Below are 24,884 nucleotides of genomic sequence, written 5' to 3'. Positions count from 1 at the left end.
ACCAAAAGATTTTTTTTAAATATCAAAATTTAGTATTTAAGTCACTACAAAGCCTCTACATGCAGCTCTTTTTAAGAGTTCTGTACAGAGTTTTTTTGATGACACTTCTTAGAGAAAAAATATGATAAGGGGTTTTTTTAAAAAAATTTATTTAGACTATAGAGTATATTTCTTAAAACTGTAAAATTACAACAAAAGATTAAAAAAATTCAAAAAAATTAAAAATATAAAAAATTATACTTAAAATAATATTTATAATAAATAAAAAAATATTTAAATAAAAATATTTTTTAAATAAAACTTAAATGATAGAATAGACTATTTTAGTATAGTAGTTTTATTTTTCTATTTTTTATAGTAAACTAAGCATCTTTAGTTACTTGAAATATTGGTGTCATAATCTTTTTTTATTTCTAAAATTATAGTTCTAATATAAAATAATTAAATTTCAAAAAATAAAAATAAATACATAAATAATAATAAAAATAAATTTTATGGTAACTTAATTCTTTTCATTATTTATAACTATAAAAGTAGCTTATTCAAAATAAAAGAGATGTTGTTGCTTTTAAAGAAAGTGAAACAATTTAAATATACATTTATTTTTTTATTTTTTTATAAATTTAGCAAATTTTCATCTTTTTTTGTCTATTTTCGTTTAATATGTTATAAAAATTACATCTATAATCCATTTATAGAAAATAATTGAACCTTATGATAAGTTGTTTTTAAATTTATATTAAATATTTTTATATATAATTTAGGACATTGATACTTTGCTACCCCTTCTTACATATTTGTATATTATTCCTCAAATCCTTAAGCTACAATAGTTAAATTACCATTAAGAGTTATTTTCAAGTTTTTAAGCTTTTATTGTGAATTCTTGTTGTCTTATTTGAAATGAGTCATTCAAGTATTTGAAGAAGATATTGAAATATGCATATCCATAATGTATCAAAATATAAGTGCATATATTATTTCAACTAATTTATCATGAAATTATTCTACAAATTTTTCTTAAATTATTTTATGGTATATATCTCACATATTTTATAAGATTATTTAAAATGGTTTTTAGTTTATGTTATACTTTATAAATCAAAAAATAGTTTTTTTGGGAAAATTAGCTTATCTTAGAATATAATTTTGAAGGTTTTTATTAATAAAAAAATTTATAAGAAAAAAATAGACTAATTCTAATTTTTTATATATATAATTTTTTATTTTTTAATATTTTTCATCATTGAGCTTTATCTAGTTTTACCGCCTATTTTCAGTTAGTCAAATTTACAATTTTAAATATAAATTTTAAACTAAAATGAACTTATATAAATCATAAATTTTATCTTTTGTTAATTGTATTATAAATTCCAACCATTCAAATCTACATCACCAAAAAACAAAGTGCAAAATACATTACATTCTTTTAGATGTAATTTTTAAATAAAAATGCTATTATTCTAATTAATCTCTCAAAATTAATCACCAACTTAATATTCATTCAATTATATTAGATTTTTAAAGTTTATTTATTTTTAATATTATTGATATTAAGACTACTATTAAAAATAAGATAAATTGTGTAAATCCTACTAATCTGTCTTAATTAGTAAAATTGTTAAAAATATGATTTAAAATCATTTAGATATAAAAATATTGATATTAAAAAGTCCATATGATAATTAAAGTATTTTTTAGAATTTAGAAGGATTTATAAGTTACAAGTAGCTTATAAGGAAAAAAGTACTAGAAATAAAATCTTAATAAATCTTAAAAGTAATTATCTTAGTTATTTTATTATTTTTATTTAATTGTAAGAACTAATAATTAATTATTAAGATCAATATGTATATTGCCCTTTTGTCCACATGTATTATTCATTCAAAATTTATAAATATTAATTATTAGATTGAAAAAGCATGAAAAAGAACATTTCTTTCATATATATATATATATATATATATATATATATATATAAGATTATTAATTGATTTAAATTGATTATATCAATATAAATAATCACTAAAATATCAAAATATAACTTTAAATCTACTTTATCATTATATAAAGATTATAGACTTTTAGAATTTATATAGAATTTTTACAAAATTTATATAGAATTTTCTTATAAATTTTTAAGACTTTGTAGAAGATGTTCTCAAGACTTTGGTAAAAATATTTTTTTACCACCTCAAGAGGCTATTATGAAAAATTTGGAAAAATCAAGAAACCTTCTAGGATTTCTATACTAACACATTAGTTAAGTACACCATGGTGTAATAAAAAAATGCTAAAAAAGTGATTTTACTTATAAATTATAGAAAAAATAGCTGCTACTATAGTAATTGTAGGAAAAGAGGTGCACATTTTGCATATGGGTTGTAGCACCTTTATGTAGGTAGGAGTATAGGACTATGAATTCATGGTCTTTTTAGAATACCTGCATACCTTAGTGGTGATACTTGGTGTCACTCAAATTCCTTGACATCTTAAGTAAGTTATCATTAAAGTAAAACATATTTATAAACTTTCCTATTTTTCACCTTTTATCTTTAAATTAGCATAACTTATTCATAATAATTTGAATTTATTAATATTTTATATTTTTAAAAATATATAAGAAATATATACATCAAAACACATATTTTAAATATTTACTAAGTCAAATTTTAATAAAATAACTATGAATTATTTTTGGAACACATTATTATTTAATTATATTTTTTTCCTTGTTTTGTACTTATTCATCTTTCTTTCTTATAATTTGTATCTTTCATTTTACACTACTAATTGAAAGAAGCTCTTCATTGATGCCATCTTTTTAATTACTTTGAAAGATGAATTTTACCTACATACATTATTATAGAAAATAATTTATTACTTATCATTTATATTTCATATATTTATATTTTTTAATGCATATATACTTATGTGTGTGTGTGTATATATATATATATATATATATATATATATATGTGAAGATTTTCTAAGGTTATAGGAAATAAAAATGTGTAGTATTTCATGTTTTAAAAAAATTACTATTCTTGTTAATATTAAATTACCAACAATTTTTAGAATTCTACAACAAAGATGTGTTTTATATTAAATACAAAAGCTATATATGATTCAAAGAGTAATATATAATAACATAAGAAAATATAAGTTTATTGGATTATTTTAGACTATTTTTTAAAGTATTTTTTAAAATCTTAAAATATCTAAGAAAGCCAAAGTTGTTAGACCAGTTACATATGATATTCTAGTAGTTTCACCTTTGTAGATTGGTATTGATGAAAATAATATATTTTAGTTTTTATAAATTAAAGCATCTTATTCATTCAGTTGGAAAATCATGCTGTTTGGATGTCTTTCAAAGAATGTCAAAGGTAAAGATTTTATTCTTCTTTTAGCAAATAAATAGCTGGTATTGCCTTCATTATACAATGTGTATTCTATTTAAAATTAAATGAGAATATTTTGTAATAAATATTTCGTAATTATATTTTTATTCATTTTTATTTAATATAATAAAATAAATTTGCGAAATTTGTATTTTTTTTCAAATAAGAATTAACTAAATAAATCATTTACTGAAATATCTTAAATCATAAAATTATTTACTGAGTAAATGATATATAATATAAATTATCTATTAAAAATAAATTAAAAATAAATTACTTCCATAAATAATAGTATCAAGTTAGGTGAATAAATTTATAAAATACAAATGTTTTAAATCATAAATATTTTTTAATTTTCTTAAAAATAAAATAATCTATCACTTCATGCAATAAAAAAATTGGTAAAATTAATTGAATAGAATAATCTTATTTTAAATTTTAGTTTATTGTGTTCCAAAATATCCACCTATTATGATATGTTATTGTATTAGAACAATTCTAGTACTATTCTATTCGGCCTTATATTTTATTTTATTTATTTCTTTTATGTTTTTTTTTTTTTTTTGCAATCATTTTCTTCAAATTAAAATTTTTGACCTAAAAATTACGTTCACAATTATCAAAACTATTTTTCTTTGAATAAAACTAAAAAAAATTGTAAAACATTGTAGAGTTTCTAGAAGTGCAAAAGATATTTTTTTCATAATATGCATTGCTTGTTGTATACAGTGGCTCAAAATTAGATGGTTTTTTAAAAACCTTTATTTATAGGTTTTTCGCTATACAAATAGAAATTGAGATTGTGTTGCTGTTAAATTTTTTAACTGATGTTACTTTTACATATCTTTCTTCTTTTGTATTAGAATATTATTTTCCAGTTTTAGTGTCCTTTAACATTATGTAATTTGGATTTGATGACATCTAATTGGACTTGATATTCTAGTGACCCAGTATTTTTTTGGATTTGTTATTGTAAACATTTAGATTTTCTTTTAGCATTAATTTTACTCAATTAACTGATCTAATAACCCAAGTAACTTACAAGAACTTTACCTGCAATCAGTACCTCTTGGCAATTACATATGTAAATGCAAAGGATAGGATTGGTGATTGCCATACTTGTAAGGAAAATTGGAGGAAAGAGAACAAAAAACAAAACAACAACAACAACAACAACAACAATTGTAGTGGAGATTAAAAAATAAAAATAAAAATAAAAATGGTACATAACATTCAACTTTGGTACCCATTCATGAGATGATTTATTTTTATTGAAGAATTTTGAGAAACAAGATAGCAGAACTTGATGAGATTGATGCTACATTTGCAATTGATTTTTCTTTAAAAAGAATAAGGGTTTGCTGGAAGTATTAATAAGTTGGTGAAACTTATTCAAAAGGGCTAAAATATATTCTTAGAAAGTTAAATCATGTTTTTCTGCTACTGTTCCATAATATTTTATAATATTCTATTTAAAAGATGTCTCAAAATTTAGACATATAGATATTTCCAAATTATGTATACATACACACGTACACTTAGCTGCAATCGTAATAAAAGTAGAATTTCGATTATAGTCTATCAACCACAAAAGAAATCCATCGACAATGATAGTGACTACAGTTGAGTGTTTTCTGCAAGAGGTGTAAGCATTGAAGTTCCAAAAACAGTATTCAAAGGTTAAAAAAACACTTTCCACAAGAAGAAGAAGGAAAAACAACAAAACAAAAACCAAAACAAGAAATAGAAGAAGAAGAATTTGCTAATAACAACCAAAATTTGGTCCAATTGTTTTACACCCATTTAAAAAAGCAATTTGACTTTCTTCAACTCCAAACTTTCTACAGACTTCATCTTTTGCACTTTCAAAATCACCCACCAAACAAATACAACATTCAATTCCTTGGGGGCTGCTTGACCGAGTAGCAAATTCACCCTCTCCCTTCATTCAAAACCCTAATTCTGTCGCTTACAAATTCAGCATGGCATGTGCCCCTCAGTCAGTATTCAAACTAGCAGTATTTTTGGAGTAGATTTCCCCCATTCGCCAAAACCAAGGCAGAATCGAAGATTCTATTTTATACGTATTCACAAGGATTTGTTCAAAGGTCTTCTTCTTTTAGCTCTTTGGTGCAATGAATTTGTGGGGTGCATGAAGAAAAATCATTCACCTTTCATTGAGCCCATCAATTGTTTGATTCCACTTGCTAACTAGGTCAAGAATGTACACAATTTTAAAAATAGTAGGAGTGCACTAGTCTAGTGCCTCTACTTATACAATGACAAGTAATTGATTTCATTTTACATTAGGTTTAAACCCTCTTCTCAAATCCAGTAGAAATGAAGTTTTTTTTTATTATTTTATTATTATTAACAATAGTAGTAATATGAGACTAAAAAGTTGGGTGGTTATTGTTCTCAGAACATGAAGTTGTTATCAGTGAGGGTTTTGAGATGGAAGTGGTTCATTTTCAATCTATTCTTATGTTTGAAATTGATCAAGCTAGTGTGTTTTTTCACTTACTTTATTGTTCTTGTGAAGTGACATAAAAAGTGATAACGTTTGGAGTTTTTCAAAATAATTTGTGCTTGTTTCTTGGTAGAAAGTTTACTTGGTATTCAATTGTTGTATTGGAAGACCATTTAGTTTATCAATCTTAAATGTTTAAGAAAAATTTTTTTTTAACAAAACTTGGAAGAAAAAGAAATTAGCTCATTTTCAAAATTAAAGCAATTACAATACAGTAACTTTTACTTTATTAAGTCTCTAATAAAGGTTTTATGAAAAACTATATAAGCATCATTTATATTTCATACTATGTATGTATATATATATATATATATATACATATGTGTGTGTGTGTGTGTATTATTTCCTTTAAGAAAAGATACTTTAGAAGATACTAAATATATATATTTTTTATTATTATGTCATGTACATACATTTGACAATTTTTCAAAATTATTTTTTCATCACGTATGTTAATAAGCTAAATAAAAATAATTTTCAGTTAAGTATGGAAAATAAATATCATGTATATTTTTGTAATTGAATTCTTTTGGGACATATTTGTTTTTGGCTTTTAATGAAATATTTAGGACATCTACACATAGAAAAATGTCGTATAATTTTGATATTTCGGAGAATATGACATAACATTGGTAATTGAAACAAGAATTGTTGTAGAAAAGAAAGAAAGAAAGAACTATCGGCAATACCTTCATGAAATATTTTATTTAAGTTTTTGTAAAAAGTCTCTTTTAAAAAAATAAGTTGGTATTATTTAATATTTTAGTATTTTTTATAAATACAAAAATTATTAAAAAAAACTAAAACATATGATTTTTTTTCTTAAGATACAAATAAGTCATTCATTTTTTACTTGTTTGAAATTAGTCTTGTGTCAAGCAAGAAAATATATTTACAATGAATAACTTTGACAGGGTTATAAATAGAATGGTACATTCTGACTTCCTTAAAATAAATTATACACCTAATTTCTTTAAATATATCAATTTTTAATTGATTAACTGATTTTTTAAATATAACAAATTTTTGTATTAATAAGATGATTGATTGGGTAGGAGAAGATAAATTATTAAAGTTAGGGCCAAGTTATATATATGTATATATATATATATATATATATGTATATATATATATATATATATATATATTAGACTATGTATTAAAAAATGGTATTGGTTTATTTTTAAGGAAATTTAGACAAAGAATAAAGATGTTTTTAAAAAATAACCATCAAAAGAAGGATTGAATTTATGCTGAACAATAAGCCATAAAAGATTAAGAATTTGGAAATATACAAGTCCAAATATGACATGTAATTATTTCAATTACTATTCTTTAATAATTGAAATTCTTAAAAAAAATTCTGCAAATCACAAAATTATCTATATTGTTCCATTGTTTATTTTTTATTTTTTCTAAAGTTAAATTAATTTCTTATATTATGATTTTCTTTTTTAATATTCAAATTTTAATGCCAATAATTTAAAAATAATTTTTTATGCTGAATATTATATATATATATTTATTTATTTATTATAATAAAAAAATAACTTCAATTTACTTTGTAGAACCATAAACAAGTCAAAAAAAATAAGTTGGTAAAAATAAAATTATAGACATCTTTAGATAAAAGTAAATAAATGCTCTCAACAAAAATTACTTAGAAAAACCTTAGAATGGTTCTTAGAGAGGGTTGGTTATGAACCAAGATCAAAACTAGATCTTAAGGCACAAAACCACTCATCTATTGCAAATATAGGCTTCTTTTGTTGATTGAAGAGCAAAGTTTGAGGGATTTGAGGGCAAGTTGATTTTGTGAGAGCTTTGGAAAGTCATAGTTATTTTAAGTGACTTTGTTTTGTGTTGAATAGAAAATAGATTGCATTTTGGTAAATTATGTGAATTATATAAAAGATCTACAAGTGAAAGTTTGTAGATTTGTGAATGTAGTTGTACTAAATATGTGTTGTTTATTTGAGTTTGATTGGATGGTCAAATTAAAAGTGATTGAAGTTCTAGTAAAATAAGAAATTAAAAACTAGGTTTAAGGGTTAATAAGGTTTTTCTTTATTTTGAGCAATTTGTCTATTTGATTGGAATTTTTTTTTGTACTAATGATTGACTAAGTTATATATATTCATGAAAAATTTGAGAGAAGTTAAGAATTTACAATGAAGATATTATAGCTAGAAGGCTTGCATTGAGTTTGAAAAAGGATGACACTCAATATCCAAGCATATTATGATCAGATCTTTCCAAAATTTGTAAGTTTGATCATCTTTAAATTTTATGTGTTTGTTTCCAACTAATAAATTGAGATGTATGAAAAGCTTGAATGACAATCAATAGTTAGTATAATATTGATTGAGGTTTGAAATTTGTTGTGGTATTTATTTAAGGTTTGATTAAAACTTGTTAGGATTTATTTGAGGTATGGTTAGAATTTAATTAGGATATTTAAGATTTTTGAAAGATTTTTTTTGTAGTTTTTTTTAAAATAAAATAAAATTCATTATAATCTCTTTTTGAGTTATGATTATTATGATTATTATTATATATTTAGGATTTAATTAAGATTTTTTTAGAATTATTTAAATTTTATTTAAAGTTGAATAAAGTATAATAAAAATTTTAGATTGTTCAAGATTGCCAAGGTATTTCTATAAAACTTATGATTTTTTATTTTTTTATTTTTTTTATTAGATTGTAAACCCAACTTCAAAGTAAAACTATATTCTTCTACACCAAAGATATCCACTTCATTCTTAGGCTAATTTTTACATAACTCAACACATTAACAATATTCTAAAATTTTACTAAAATAAGATATGATTATGTAGCAGTAAAAACAAAATAATTTATAAAACCCATATATGAAAAATTATTGCTTGAAAAATATTATTTAATTGAGTGAAATTAGCTTTGATGAGTTTTACATCATATAAGGCTAAAACCACATAAAACACACACACACACACACACACACACATACATACATATATATATATATATATATATATATATTTAAAGGCACAAGTTCAAAATTAAGAAAAACTCAATATTTTTACAAAACACTCAATCAAATACAATGTTTAAAATGAGATAATAAATTGTAAGTGTTGATAATTCAAGTTGTATACAACAAGCTCTTGTGTCACATCAAGTGAAATATGTTAAAATTGAAATTTAAGACTTATTTCACAATTAACAGGAAAAAACATGCCACAAACAAAGATATTATTCATTGGGTTTTAATTTCTCTTTGCATAGATGCATTAGCATGTAAACTAAAATCATCAACAACATAACACATATTCAGTCAAGTTCTGGGACAATTACTACTCTTTACCCTGAAAGTACCCAACCAATTTTATTACATAGTTGTATTCCTTATACCTTTTGATCCCTCAAACCAAAATTCCTAAAGATCCACATAATTTTCAAGACTCCTTAGAATTTTAATATTCTGAAAAAAAAAAACAAACACACCAACAAATAAAGAAGAATTTAAAGGAAGTCAGTCCACGTTGCATAACAGCATTACCAAGTTGTCCAAAACACCTCCACACAACAACCATGAAATCAGCCCTTACAAATGTTAATAAACAAAATAAAAATAAATAAAAATAAATAAAGAAAAAAAAATAGAGAAAAGAAATACTCAACCAGATTTCACGAAGCACTGAAACACTCCTGAAGTTTATGTAGTTACAACCAGAACATGGATGGCAGGATGACCCCAACTTGAAAGAGAAGAGCCCCTCCTTCAGTTTTTGGTGAACAAGAGCTATTTCAGCAACGCAACATAATGAGCAGATTGTGTCCTATAAACCACAAAAAGTAGGAGAAGAAGAAGCAGAAAGAAGCAAAAATGAGAGAGAGAGCAAAGAAAGCCACTGGAAAGAGGACATGAAGCTTATGGAATTGGATGAGCGAGATTCGGCAAGACTGCGTATTGCCGACTTGGGGGGTGGGAAGGGGATTTGGTTAAAGTGCAAATGCTGGAGACATGGAGTGTGTTAAGACACACAGTGTGTGCAATAAAATCAAAGCAAACAATGCTTCTTCCACCCCCGAAACTTTCTCCACCACCCACCTTATCCATCTCCACCGTGCCCTCCTAAATTTGGTCCGGACTGGCTCAAAGCAGTTAATTTGGCATTGGAATCTGCCCTCGGTCCAACTCTTTCTTTGGTTTTTCCCACATGGGCCTCATTAACGGCGTTGGGTAGATCGCAGCCCTTGTAGGGTAAGTAGTTGCGACGGTGTTTTTGGCTGCATTCATTGCCAATCAACATGAGTAAATGAGCTGTAGTCGGAGCTGTTTTTAGTCTCTTTTTGTGTTTACTGGTTCAAAGTCCTGCAACTCAGTTCATGACCAGTGTTGTGTGGGAAAAAAAAACAAAGGGAGTATTTCTTCGTCGGAGTAGCTGGTTTGTTCTTCCCGCTGCGTAACTTCGGCAGCCATTCACCGTTACTGCGACTGTTGCAGAAGATCCTTCAGTGATGGAGAGAGAGAGAGAGAAGGAGATAGAGAAACCTTTTTCGTGTGGGTTGTGTGGAATTTCCATACGTTAGGGTCAAAGTGGATTCCCTGAAAACATCTGCCGCCTCTCGCATAGTTCGTCCTCTCGTCAACAGAGATGTCCCTCGGTTGTGTACTTTTGCGGCTTCTGCAAGTCAAGGCCAACAGTCCGACGGTGTAGTCCAAGTGGCAGGGGAACGAAAGCCCTTTGTCGCATCGCAGTGGGTTGAATTAATATCAGCATTTCCTCCCTTTGTCGTCGAGGAAAGCATTTCGCTTGGATGTGGACTTCATGTAATTCATGGAAGCAAAGGAAAACTCGAGCGCGAGGGGGGTAGAGTTCGTAGGGTGCTAACTAGACTGTCTGACACGCGATTGTGGCAACCATGAAGAGCTACGGAGACTGGCATGGCTGCCCATGAAAATAGCTCCTTTTGGTACAACACTGGTACTCAACCTTGAATGAGAGAATGACAATTCTGGAAGCTTAGGATAGGGATTACCTCCACGAAAACACAGGCGCAGGTGCACTCACTGCTTCTTACAAGGAGACGAAAATACCGTAGGTGTTGTCTCTCAAGGCGGCGCTGGCTTTCTTCTACTGAGAGGATTCTGACAATTCACAATCTTTTCCTTTATCAAACTCTTATCGATTGGGGGTGGACTTGCCGGGAGAGACGAAGTGGTTTTGAAAGTTGTCGAAGCCATGCGAGCTGAATCTGTTGTGGAGTTGGGAGGCGGACAGTTGAGTGCCGAAATGTTGCAGCTGGTGCCTAGACTGACATGGTGGTAAGCAAGCCTTCTCGTCTTGTTTGACCTCCTGCTGCAACTCAAATCTTCGCGATTGCTGACCATCCTGAGGGGTCTCGGTTTCTTTAGATTGTGAAGCTGGTGTGATTTTGTTTTGTTTTGTTTTGTTTGTTTGTTTGTTTGTTTGTTTGTTTTTTTTTTTTTTTTTCTCACTGATTCCGTCTTCGAACTGGGTTGTTGTGGACAATTCCACAACGTTTCAAGTTCTCAGCCGGGAGTTGGTGCAATCGATGCAGAAACTCTTCTATTGACAATGTCAAGTTTTTGAAGCAAACGTGATATTTGGTTTCCTCCATTTTGTAATCCTAGCCCCATCGTAGACTTTGTAGTGAAGGTGAGTAGAGCGCAAACTGAGGAGGTTTCCTGCAATTCGTGAACTAGAATTGGAATAAGGATGACTGCTATTCGAAGAATTTCGAGGACAAGAAGCTTGGAAACATGAGAAAATCAACTCTTTGAGTTGCAACAATTTGTGCAGCGTTCGCTGTTTTGCTCTGTTCAATTTCTTGGAAGACTTTTCAGAAAAGCCCTCAAACGGATTAACTCAAATTTGTTATTTCTGAACTTCGTTTTTGCAAAGCAGTTCATATCAGCATTTGTAGCATAGATTTCGTGAAGGCGAGATCTTCATCAAACTTGTGAGCGACATTCAGCGGGGGGGGGTTTGGCAGTCCATACACATGCATTACTTCCGATTTGAGGTTCAAGGCAACCGATTGGATGATACACAATGCCTGATGTGTCAATGGTGCAGCAGGGACTCAATTATCCGGCAACTCCTGAATGGCCACTGTACGAGAAAACCTCTTTCCTCCCTCTACTTGACAATGTAGCCATGACTTCTCAATCTCTTGCTGGCACATCAACCCCGCCTTTCGGCATCACCCGTCTGAGTAGATCGCAATCGCAAGTACTTCAGTTCTTGGACAGTGGCACAGTGTTTGACCCTCCATCCACCCCTTCTCATGAGAGAGCTCCTCTACTGGACCTTCATCCAACGAAGCTCAACAGTCCCTCCCCGATAAATACACCGGTGATGCACCCGAATTTGGTGTGCACTCTCAAATCCATTTTGTCTCCCAAGCTAGAATTTAACGGCCAAACGACTTCAGGAGACTGTGGGTTCACGCAATATTCTGGCTATTCTCAAGTGATAGAGATGGCTGAGTTGCAAGGGTCTGAGCACGGAAACTCACTCGGAGCCGATTACCCCGGGAAATCCTCACCCGAAATCACCTTCCGGCCCAGTAACAACAACAACCTCAAGCAGGTGCACTAAAATTTCTTCCGCATTTGTCTGCTTTGACATCAGTGGGGGGGGGGGGGGGTTATACAAACTGTTTGGAAGCTAACTCGCTAGTTGGTGCATGATCCAGATGCCGGACAATGCCAACTTTCTGCAGCAGAAAGCAATTTTGGTTCCAGTGGACTTGATACAGAACCGGCGTCCCTACCAATGCGCATTCGCAGGCTGTCAGAAGACATTCAAAAATCCTCAGACGATGAGAATGCACCACAAGACGCACTTCAGCGACGCCGCGGCAGCGCAGCTAGGAGCTGAGGCAGTTCTCACCGCCACCGCGCCTCTCAAAGCAGGGCACAACAAGAAGATCCCCTCCCGGTGCCCCACCTGCTATAAAACCTTTGTGGGGCTTTACGAGCTCCGGCGCCACTTCGGACGAAAGCACTCGGAGGGAGAGAAGAGCCATGCTTGTCGAAAGTGTGGGAAACGGTTCCACATCGAGGTGGATGTGCGGGACCATGAGAAGCTATGTGGAGAGCCCATCGTGTGCTCCTGCGGCATGAAATTTGCTTTCAAGTGCAACTTGGTTGCTCACAGGAGAAGCCACCCCAAGTGTCAAGACCGACCAGTCGCGGCGGAGACTGAGAAAAGGCTGGCTCGAAAACCTCTCAACTCTGAAGAGGTAATTAAGAACCAATTCTGAACCCTTTCCAGCTAGAGTCATACAAGATTATGGTTCGTCTATCAAAGAGTACCCAATATTTGAACAGTCAATACAATCCTTCGCTACTTGCAGTTGCTACCAAATGCCGAGTTACTATGCTGCTTTTGTCCTAACTTGCTTTCTGGGAATTACATTCGAAACAGTCGATGGTTGCTGTTAACCTCTTGCTACCTTTCTATGCTTTTCTTTTTTTCTTTTTTCTTTTTTTTGTGTATATGTGTGTAAGATGATCACTCTCTTTGGATTTTCCTGCAGAGTACAAGGGGGTTGTCAGATATGCCTGTGCAGAATTTTTCAGTCGTGACGAGAATCGCTGCTGAGATGGCGTCTGCGAGGCCTCAATTACCACAGTCAGTTCCGCCGATTCCTCTGTTGGATTCTGCTTCTGCTTCGTCCCTCTTTTCCTCGACCACCTCTTCCCCTAGCACAAGTGCCTTAGTTGCAGAAACCTTGCCCGATTTTGACACCAGTAGCTCAAACTTAGAGTTCCAATATTCCCCCCTTTCCTCCGCATTCCTACAAGCTGATTCGTACATAAAATTCCCGTCTGATCACTACTTGCTGGCTGCCTCGCCCAAATCCAGTGTTTACCAGGTGCTTCAAAGGCCCAGTAACTGATAACCCTTCAAACAGGGCATAGACTCCGTGCAATCCTGCTTTTCCATTGAATCCCCGTCTGCAATGCCTGAATTCCTTTCTTCCTTTCGATGATGAAGATGAACCCACGACATGTTTGTGAGATCGTTCAAAGAGATCACGATTGGCTCCCCAATCTAGCACACACTGGCAGAATCAGAGTCTCATGCGTTTGATGTGTGTACACAGGATTGGATCAGAAAATGGATATTCCCCATTCCGACTGATCAAGGTGCCGTACGTTGGTACTTCTGTACAGAGTTCTTCGTATTTCCGACCATGCATAGATGTGTTGATGGCGTGATATATCTACAAGCAGTTCTGAACCACCACAGGAAACGCTTTTGATATTGCGCTGCAAATATCGGCGTTGCCGAAGGATTTGTGCCTCATCTCCAACAGCTCAGACCCAGTTTTCAGGGATTGGATCGTCGACACTGCTGGATCGTCTCTAAGCAAGCTGCACTGCAGACATCACACACACAAAATCCACACAGAAATACATATGCTTCTGTTCCATATCTTAAAGTGATGCATTTAACCACTTAATCCATTTGTGGAATGCTGTGACATGGAACGTTTCCTGTAGAATTATTCTATACACATTGGCAATACCAATTAAAAGTTGCAAACTGCATGCTCCAGTACATGGAGATTGCACCAACATTTGTGAATGAAAGTTGGGTTTCTTATGTAAATCTTCCGGATCTGTTTCTGTACTTATAAAAGTGATTACAGGAAACTGAAGTGTAAGGCTTTAGATTTGCTGATTGAATTGAGTTGGTTGTAATTTACCCTTAGATAAAGCAATTATCATCATGTTGGTTCAATTTTCGGAAACGGAATGGAAACAAATCGATATGGAGGAAGGAGAGTTGGAAGCAGTAGACTTATAAAGTTACCACAGACAATTGTTGGTGTGTAGTCTCTTAAACCATCATAGAATAAAATAACCAAATATAGATTGGTTCGTTGCTGTTAAGCTTTTATTACCCAAAGCCATTCTGATCCAGTAAGCTGGTTTATGACACTTTCCAACTTGGCATTGCCCTCAAAGGTCATTCGCCATGCGATGACAATGAAACCCAACCACACATATTTGTGCATTGAAGTTAAGTTAAATTGTCATGATTTCTGTTCAAATAAATCTAAAAGAAGCGATTTCATTCAGAAAGTCATTAGATGAACTTTTACAGAACAGAAGGATCCATCGTATTGTCTGGAAGTGTGGTGAATTTGATGCTTTTAAATGATACATATACCCTAACATCGTAATCAAAATAAATGAGTAGTAATTTTTGAAAAGAAAGAAAGTAAAAAGAAAAACATAACTTGGCCAGTCTCAAAAGAAATTATTTTCATCAATATATGTATGAATGTAAATAGTTGATCCTTTAATTTAATTTCTTACCTACTTCTGAACATTAATACTTATAGGATTTTGTTCAAAAATCTTACACAAAGAAACCATTTTGACAAAGCAGCATATCTTTGCATGATTTTAGTTAATACCACTATTGTCCCAGAAACAAATAACATACAGTTTCATAACATTAAAATAATAATAAACAAACAAACAAACAAACAAACAAATGAACTGGAGATGGATGTGAAGTAGAGCCACAATTTCATCTCAGGTTACAACACTGTGTTCCCCTGAGTCAGATTGAAGATTTGTCTCACACAGGAAAATCTCTGCATATATATATATATATATATATGTATATATACACACACACACTCACATATATGTATATGTATATATATATATATATATATAAGTGCATCTAAAACACCACTCACTCAGCCTGTCTCCCTGTGGGCCTGCCTGCAGAAGGGGTCCATATCCAAGTACTTACTTGTATGCAGTAGTACTGGGCTGGAGCTTGAAGAAGTCAAACAAACAAAGCCTGTGGAAGGAAGGGAAGGGAAGGGAGAGGAGGAGGAGCCATGTGAGGTTTGGCATGATCCTGGGGGGGGTGTCCTTCTAAGCTTGCAATGGAGAAAGGAAGAGCCAACTGGTACCCCACCCCCACCCCACTCTACCCCCACTCTACTCTGCTCTGCTCCTTCTTTCTTTCAGTGTAGTCAGTCAGTAAGCAAGCAAACAAGCAAGTAAGTAAGTAAGTAGTCTTTGTTGTTGTCTCCTTCTCCTTCTCCTTATGCTTGCTTGCTTGATCCCCTTTGTGGAGGGAGGGTAACAAAGGCTATATTTATTGCCACTGAATTTGGTGCAAGTGACTGTATTTGTACCACTCTTGCACATGGGGTGCTCATACATAGTGATCCCCTCTTGTTGTTGAGGTTGTTGACTTCCCCATGTGAAAAAGGGGGCTATGCTTCTTGTGGACACTTTTTCTCTCTTGCTTGGGTTCCATGGGTTTGACGTTTGGGTTCACAAATAATATAAAATGAGATGAGATGAGTGAGTGAGTGAGTGAGTGAGTTTCCTCCTTAGGGATTACATGTGTCATGACAATCATGTGATGTAGAACATGCCTGTTCCTTGTGTTCATAGCCTCTTTCAGTAGGTTAAGATTATTTTATTTCTTCTTTTATTTATATATTCATTTATTGTTTCTGAATGCTGCCTTTTTAAAGTGTGTTGGTCATGTTTTGTAGAAAATAAAAGTATAGCATTTTTATATTTATGAATAGAAATATGTAACTGGTTTCATTAATTTTACACTTTGGAGCAAACATGTTTCACTACTTGAAAAGGAATCACAATGTAGAAAAATTAATGAATTCATCAAGAGAAATTCCAGCAATGCTTATCTTCTATTCACTCTATAGCTTTGTACATAGTTTTTCATATCAAACTTTCAATTTTCTTTGAACCAATATAGCATTATTTCTGAAATTTTTATTAGAAATTAATACATATTCAATTTTATTGTCAAGAAAAATTTGCATTTGTGATTTGTTCTTGTGACAATTTTTATTATGTCAATATCCACACCTTGGTATATCTTAGATCTAGCAATAATCACTTTACACTAATTTACACATGTAGTGAATATACTCAATACATTTGTCTGGATCAATCCTTCTCTATTCTAAGTAATGGGTACGTAAAACTTCAGTTAGCTTACTCAAGACTAAGGATAGCATTAGAAATTGTTCAAAGCAGTGCAATAGCACTAAATTATTTATAGCAATATTGTAGCCTCAGCCAACACAAATGACACTCTTGTGTTGGTCTCAGTATATTTCAAATCTTTCTTTTCAGTTCACAACACATGTTTTGTAACCAAATTAATTCTTTTTGGCATCCCAAATTGCCCTACATGGGATTTTGAAAATCTTGGGACATCTCCAATGTTACCTCAATTTCTTTTGAAGAATATAATATGTGTTTTTTATTTTTATTTTCCCATCTACAATAATACCCATTTTACATAATCGTTCCATAAAACTTAAAATCGAACTTGCTCTAGCCTTATGTAGATGGGAAAATAAAAATAAAAAACACGAAAATTCCTTCTAATAATTTTTGTTCCTTGACAAATGTGTGAGTCAAGAAATACATATTCTTGTTAAATCTACCTCAAAATTTGGTAATGATACCATGCCCAATAACACTTTTATAAAAATTATTTTTATTCTTTTATTATTAACTTTTAGATTGTGTAGGAAATTTGTAAAACACATACAATTTTTTTTAGAGAGAATCTAAAAGACCTTTTGAAATTGTAAAAGTATGGTTTAAGTAAAGTTTATATCAAATGCAGAATGTACACATTGTTTCTTTATTAAAGACTATTGATATTTGGTATATATATATATATATATATATATATATAATGAAAAAATTTATGAACTGCATTACAAAAATTGTATTGAAGATTTTTGAAACTATTAATACAATAACATAAGTTTCATATGATAAGCAAAAAATATATATACATACATACATCCATATGGTTTTCAAATAAATTTATAGTATTAATTTCATTGAAAAAATCAGAAATAATAATAAAAATCTATGAAGATTAGAAGATTCATGTCATAAGAGAAAATTAAAAGAATTTATTCATAATTGATTTACTGTTTACAAAACATTTCTTAGATTCTAATCTTAGCATCCACAATTAGCATAGTATTGTCATTTTTAAACATTATAAACATGTATCTAATTTTCAATATACGTGAAAAAAAAGTATCTAATGATAATAGATTATGATATTTTAGAAATATAAAGATAGAATTAAAACCAAGGAATAATTAATCCATACAGAAAACAATTATTTTTTTTGTTTTGTTTGTTTGTTTTTGTTTTTGTTTTTTTTGTTGTTATCATTGTCTTAAATAACTTATGAAAGACAATTGAATATCTAAAAAGGATTAAAAATTTGCCAAAGGTTTTAGTATCTCTGAAAAAACCATAGAAGATTTTGAAAAAGAACAACTAATGAATAATAAAAAAATAGATGTGTATACATATCTTTTTAATATTTTTTATATAATTTAATTATACATAATTTTTATGGTTGATTTGAAAGAAATATATTAATCTAAAAATTTAATTTAATTCAAATAATTAATTATTTATTTTACATGTTTATTTTTATGTGTATAATTATTAGTAAATAAAAGAATAAAAAATGAATCTCTTATATAAAACAGCTCAAGGAGGAACAAATATAAGAGATAAACAAGAGGAAACAAAACCATTTTTGATTTGCAACATGCCTAATTATTTTATCAAAAGTGAATCAAAACTTGAGTTTACAAAGCCTTCCTTAAAAGTGCCTTGAAATGTTTTAGAACAATGAAGGCATACTCTGCACAACATCATGACTCAAGTTGTTCACAGTGAATTCCAACTCAGTGTTTGCTCAATACATGTTGGAGATTGTTCATAAAACCTAAAAAGGTGCCCAATTGCAGCTGATATGTGTGCATTGTTCACATTGTTGAAACATAATCCACAAGGATGCTACCTCGACTTTGTGCCAAGGGATGCACAAAGGAATTGTAATTGCATTAGCTCAATGTTTGCTCCTTTGCATAGTCATTTTTACATAGTTTTACTAAAAGATTGTACCTCTTAGGATTAGCTATTTTGGCATTAGAGAATGTAAAATACTACAATGGAAAAGCTTAGCCTAAATTATTTTGTTTCAAGGTTTCAATGGGTTTGACCTTTGTTTGTCATTCAACTTTGTGCATGCTTTTATATAATTTTAATTTTACTAACCACCATATCTTTTTAAGCATTGTTGAGATTTATTATCCTAGGTTGTGATCATTACATGTGATGACCATGTTTAATATTGCATTTTAAGAAATAAGAACATTCAAGGAGATTCTTTGTTCACATGTGCTCTAGAATTTGTACTATGCCTCCCGGATTGCATGTTCAGTAATTAAGTGTTTTGTTGTCTTTATTTCAAGATTTCAATCAAATTCTATCTACAAATATATTGTATATGTTCTTTTAATATGCTTAAGAAAAATTTGTGAGTTATGTCTTACTAATGCATAGCTCAAAGAGAACTTTTCAGTAGTCTAAAATATAATGTCAATAGCAGTTGGTCTTTTAGAGGTGGGTGGGTTATGTTTCTTGATCACTGGAGCTAATTGTTGTTTTTTGTCTTTGTTGAAGCTCTAAATATGTACTTTGTGCAATTCAAAATGCATTAAAAAAATGCAATTTTGTGAAGTTTGAAATGTCACTATAGTTGGCGTTGTGTGTAATGAGACAAAACATTGTGCCTTCAAAATCTGCTGTGGAAGATTTTATTGGACCTAATTTATATTAGGTGAGAACTATGTGGAGTTTGTTGGATTGTTTTTGTAGTGGTAATCTACCGTATCATTATCCTTCACCTAATTCTGAGTAGTTGGCCATCTTAGACAATGTTGTATGTTACCATCAAAGGTTAGAAAAGTTCAACAAAGAGTACCAATGCCATATTTAAATGGCCAATCTTCCTGAAAGCATCCATAAAGAGGTTGTAAATAGGGATGTTTGGAGTTAAACCTCTGTCAAGTATAGCATCAAAGAATGAGCAAGCTTCATGCAGCTTCTTTGCCACCGAGAGCATTCACCAAAAAGCCATAAGTATATTTATCAAGCTTTGATCTCTTAATCTTCATTTCTCTGAACATCTCCATAGCCAAATCCAGTTGACTAGAGTGGCCAAAGTAGTGTATCAAAACATTGTACCCAAAACGGTTCAATTGGCATCCTTTCTATATCAGCTACTTATACACAAGCTTTGCTCTCTCAAACTCTTTGTTGTTGATAAGAATGTTTATCAGCTTGGTCTTGGTGAAGGCATGAATTGTAGGAGTGCAAGCAAAAGATTATACTTGATTGAAAAGTTCAAATGCATCACCGGATTTATTGCCACTGCATAGGTTGTTATGAGCTTCACCTGTGTCTTGAACAATGCTTATAGAACTATAAATTGAAGCATATCTAGCTTTTGAGTTTATAGAGCATAAAAAAGCAATCCACTAAAACCTCATTCATTGAGAGATTTTTTTCCTATATAAGAGCTTTTACAGACATGTGTATTTATTGCCCTAAATAGTATTTGTTTAGGGAATAGTTTTGTGAAAACGTCATGGGTTCAGCTAGTATATATATATATATATATATATATATTTAGATTCTAAATTACAAACTACTTTCATTAACTTCTTCATGTTAATTGTATTTGGAATATATATATATATATATATATATATATAATTGTAAGCTTTTAGAAATTAAGATATTCTTTTGTTATTTTTTTAAATTGTACATTTGATACTTGAAATTTGAATTATTAACTCACCTCGAAAAAGAAAAAAGAAAAAAGAAAAAAACACCAACAACAACAATAAACCGCACTTGATCTCATGGTGTGAGATTCATATGAGAAAACACAACATCAGAGCTTGGCGAGGGAGAGACTGGCTGTGGCGCAGCGCCACAGGAACGACCAGCCACCGCGCAACTGAGCCGTGGTCGCAAAGGAGGAGGAAGGGGAGGGGAGGGGAGGGGGAGTTGGGGTTTTAGAAGGGGAAGCCCATCGTCGTGCTGCAGCTGCTGCATGGGCTCTCGCCCCACGAGTATCGATTGCTTGCTTGTCCTCCCATGGTCCCCGCCTAATTGATGCTGCTGTGACAGCATTACAGGGAGGCAGGGTTTTCCGTTGTAGAGCTTGGCCTCAAGAGTGGAAGCCCGGCTTGCAGTTTTGTTTTGGTTTTTTGTTTTCATTGGCGGAATTGTCGAGGTTGCGGAATTAGGGTTGCAGGTGGTAGGAAGGTGAGTGAGTGAGTGAGTGAAGGAAAGGGGAGAGGGATTTAGTAGGTGGTGGCGGAGGAGGAGGAGGAAGAAGAAGAAGAAGAGTGAGACGACGGATGTGGAGGGGGAGTTTGTAAGCGATGGTGAAGGTGAAGGGAGTGGAATGGAACCATGTGATAGTGCTTAAGGAGCCGGAGAAGCACGGCATGGCGACGCTAGTGCGGTGTATCCACTGCGACAAGGAGTTTCAAGGGAACGCTATGCGGATCCGGGCGCACCTACTTGGGAATAAGCGTCAGGCGGGCGTGACCGGGTGCCCCACGGTGCCGGACGACGCGCGCGAGGAGCTTAGATTGATTGAGATTGCCAGAGAGCAGACGCAGAAGAAGCGAAAGCCCGTGAAGATGCGCGGAGTGAGGGGGACGTCGTCGGCCTCGGACCACTCGTCCGGTAGTGCCGATCATTTTGACGGGAAAGGGGGTTTGGGGCGGAAGGCGGAGCGGATTAGCTTGCAACATGAGCTTCTCGCGCGGATGGTATGTGTTTGTGATGTCGGGTTTGGAATTCAGTGATTGCGTCCCTTTCATGTCAATTTAGGGGTGTATTTGGTTGATTTTAAAAAAATTATTGTAATTTAGAAAAACCTGAGCTGCATTACATTGGCTTGGGTGGCTTGGCATTGTTGGTGAATTGGGGGTTTGGAGGGAAGTTAAGGACTTCGAAGTATCCCAAATCAGGGAATATACCACAGGGCATTGGAGTTTCCTGTTTGACATTGTGCAATCCGCACTGACCGCAGTGTGAGCTGTTTCGTTTGTGGTGCAATCGGTTTAGCGTAAAAACAAGGTTGGTTATGTTCTTAGTATATTGGGAATGCTTGAGCGTGCGATACCACGAACTGGTTAGCTTTCGTTGTGAGTGTCTGATTCAACAATCGCTACCTTGTATGGTTCCGAACCTTGATCACATCTAAAATGCTTTGGTATCGGGTTTTGGAAGAGAATATGTACCTCGTTGGATGCCCTAGAGTGAAGGAAGTCAATTAGATAGCTGCCCATTAAGTATGTGAATTAGGTTGACTCATATTTTGTGCCAATATATTGTCTGCATTTAATTTTTTTTCTTGCCTTTAGTTCTTCTTAGAGGTATGAGTTTAAAAACTGGTAAGAATATAGAGGTAGTTGTTGGATTTGATATTGTTTATGAAGAGATCGTCAGAAAAACGATGTTTGTCGGAGGGGGAGCATTTGTTGAGTGGTAGAGTGAGTTACTTGAACAAGGCGATGATCGCTAAGTAGGATAGTGTAGGTTGATCTTTTGTTGTTTCTCAAAATACCATTGATATACTGAGCAACCATCTTAAAAGTGTTCCCTTTGCATGCGTATTTTGCGTCCAAAATGTTTTAGAGAAGAAGGGGAAATTTAGATGCTCGTTTAGTTTAGTCGATTAAGACAACTGTTTGTAGTGAAGCACTGCTTTTGTTCATCGAACACAGGCAATGGTAGTTAGTTTGTGTTTGCAAATGCGGATAGGAAGAGAGATTTTAAGTCTTCACGGGTGGACAGTGCTAACTACCTTCTGTATGTTGTAAAGAGTCATGCATTTTGGCATCTTCGAAACGATTTTGGAGATGTCATCACGGTTTCGATGAGTTTTCTGAAATGTTACTCAGAATAGGTCACGATTGCATAAACCTCTTCATAAAACTTGTTATTGTCGCTTGGAAGGTTACGAGCCAACTTCAATCGAAAAACATCTTAATTTCTGCTTGCTGCTACTTCACACTCCTTTAGTATCTGACCGGTCTTGTGTTATTTGGCTTGTTTTTGGTATCTTACTTAGTGTTCTAACCAGGTGATAAACATTTCCGAGAAGACATTATTCTACAACTACCCATGAAGTTCCGTTGTTTGTTTTTGTTGTCAGGGCTCCATCATGGCTTCTGTAGATCTTGACACTTTCTTTGACGGCTTTGGACTGCGACCTGAAACGGTTGTCAAAATCAAGGAGATGGGTTTCACAGCAAAAACTCTTATGTCTAATCTTGATGAACTTCCGTCTTTATTAGAGTCGATTAACCAACATCACCCACTTACTCTTGGCGAGGAGTGGGGGATCAAGGGTGCTGCGAAGAAGTGGCAAAGAGGTGTGGATTTTATCTTCTAGCTCTTGCGGTTTGCATCTTCTTCTCTTTTCTTTCTTTCAAAAGAGGAATCTCTCCCTTAGGGAGCTGGAGCATTTTTTTTCTCTCATTTATGTTTACCAAAGTTGTTCTAAACAGGGCAATCTGCAACTTGATGCTATGCACCTGCGTACGTTCCGTATATTCAATGAACTTCGATACTCCCGTGTACCTCATTCTTGTTTCTGTAATGTCTTGCAGAACAAACATTTCTTGCACATCCGGAAGATGAGAAGTGGCCAGATTCTGAGGATACTTGTAAAGAAGTGGCGTGCATTGGTTAGTTTGTTCTGAATTCCCTTTCCCGGTAGCTCTAGCAAGTTGGCCACAACTGTTGCTTGTATCTCTTGCCTCACTAGTGTCTGAAGTTTAGTTTGTTTGATGTAGCTCAAAGTTAATAACCAATTGATGCTCACATTGACATCGTCCGCAGATACCGAAGAAGTTACACAACTTGAGCCTTACCCAAAGTGGATTCCGCAGCAACAACAGGGGCAACAGCTTCAATCACCGCACAATCATCTAGCCCCTCCCAACCTTAGTGTTTCGAACTTATCACCACCAAATCAAGGTGTTACAGACGTAAGTGATTTGTACACTTTCGCATTCCGCAGCTACGACTTAACTTGGTAAACTTAATCTGAGATTTGGTTGTCTGGAATATCCCAGCACTGCCCTTGTCCTATTTTTCTTCTTAAACCGTCTTTATTAACCCAAAAGTCAGTTTTTCTCAGGCTGGTCCAGGTGGGTCTCCGGGAAGGGTGGGGTACTATACGAATCTTCTGGCATACCAAGCTCAGGGGAACGCTCGCTTTGAGATCATGAGAGAAGTTGATGTTACCTCACAAAGACAACCTCAGGTCAAACATTCTTTTGATCATGGTGCTGCGACTACATTTTGAATGGTGATAAATTCACTTGCATCATTTTTGCAGCATGATATGAAGGTTTCTCGACTCGCAAGAATGAGTCTAGGACGGTCTTCTTCATGAAGGCATGGGTTCATCAAGTGCTTGCTATCAGCTGTTTTAGTTCAAAGAAGCACATGTGTCCGACAAAAACATGCAAGATTTGGTTATGAGGCGTTAGCACTGTAACTAGCCATTCTTCACTTGCTCAAGGTTTCCTCTTGACCTTTTGATCCTCGTTGAAGCAGAACGAGGAACAGCTGTATCAAATTTACACAGATTCAATGGTGATTTTCTGCAGGAAACACAGGAGATTTTCTACACTATACATGCCATTTTTCATTAACCTGTTTTATGGTCATGTTACCATTGGATATATGATTGCTTGACTTGTCATACAACCAGTTGTTATTCGTTACCGGCTGTACTTGTACAGTCTTTTTTTTTTTTTTTTTTTTTTTTTTTTTTTTCGTGGAAATAAATTTCTTCTAGAAATGTTCTACAGCTCCGTTTTTCGTACGTTCTGAAATGGAAGTAACGTCATGGATTTGTTTTATAACATCATTGATGTTTGATTCACTTTATGTATTAATCTTCAAAGCTGATACAACAACGCAACAACAAAAAGATTCTGTTATAGTTCTCAAGTTTTCAGAAGTTTAGCCTGACCACTAATAA

General features: G+C 32.8%; 2 protein-coding genes across 5 annotated transcripts; both read left to right on the top strand.

The window, feature by feature from the left end:
- Window positions 1-10,149: 10,149 nt before the first annotated feature.
- LOC112286486 (uncharacterized) lies at window positions 10,150-15,136 on the top strand. Of its 3 annotated transcripts, XM_024528413.3 has the most exons (5): window positions 10,150-11,248; window positions 11,853-12,539; window positions 12,646-13,194; window positions 13,492-13,586; window positions 14,062-15,136. In XM_024528413.3, exons 2-5 carry the CDS (start codon window positions 12,000-12,002, stop codon window positions 14,174-14,176), a joined length of 1,299 nt encoding a protein of 432 aa, XP_024384181.1. In that variant the 5' UTR covers window positions 10,150-11,248; window positions 11,853-11,999; the 3' UTR covers window positions 14,177-15,136. The 3 variants fall into 3 exon arrangements, with proteins under 3 accessions (XP_024384181.1, XP_073392244.2, XP_073392245.2); XM_073536143.2 differs by lacking the exon at window positions 14,062-15,136 and having other exon boundaries at window positions 10,152-11,248; window positions 13,492-13,905; XM_073536144.2 differs by lacking the exon at window positions 14,062-15,136 and having other exon boundaries at window positions 10,152-11,603; window positions 13,492-13,905.
- Window positions 15,137-20,863: 5,727 nt separating this feature from the next.
- On the top strand, window positions 20,864-24,532 carry LOC112286713 (uncharacterized). 2 transcript variants are annotated; one of them, XM_024528873.3, is made up of 5 exons: window positions 20,864-21,651; window positions 23,043-23,262; window positions 23,500-23,577; window positions 23,732-23,880; window positions 24,023-24,532. In XM_024528873.3, exons 1-5 carry the CDS (start codon window positions 21,256-21,258, stop codon window positions 24,113-24,115), a joined length of 936 nt encoding a protein of 311 aa, XP_024384641.1. In that variant the 5' UTR covers window positions 20,864-21,255; the 3' UTR covers window positions 24,116-24,532. The 2 variants fall into 2 exon arrangements, with proteins under 2 accessions (XP_024384641.1, XP_024384640.1); XM_024528872.3 differs by having other exon boundaries at window positions 20,866-21,651; window positions 24,033-24,532.
- The last annotated feature ends 352 nt before the right edge of the window (window positions 24,533-24,884 follow it).

This window comes from Physcomitrium patens, chromosome 9 (assembly GCF_059467195.1).
Source record: "Physcomitrium patens ecotype Gransden chromosome 9, ASM5946719v1, whole genome shotgun sequence".
NCBI lineage: Eukaryota > Viridiplantae > Streptophyta > Bryopsida > Funariales > Funariaceae > Physcomitrium > Physcomitrium patens.
The sequence above is the reverse complement of the archived record's forward strand: the minus strand, read 5'-3'. Positions and strand labels throughout refer to the sequence as shown.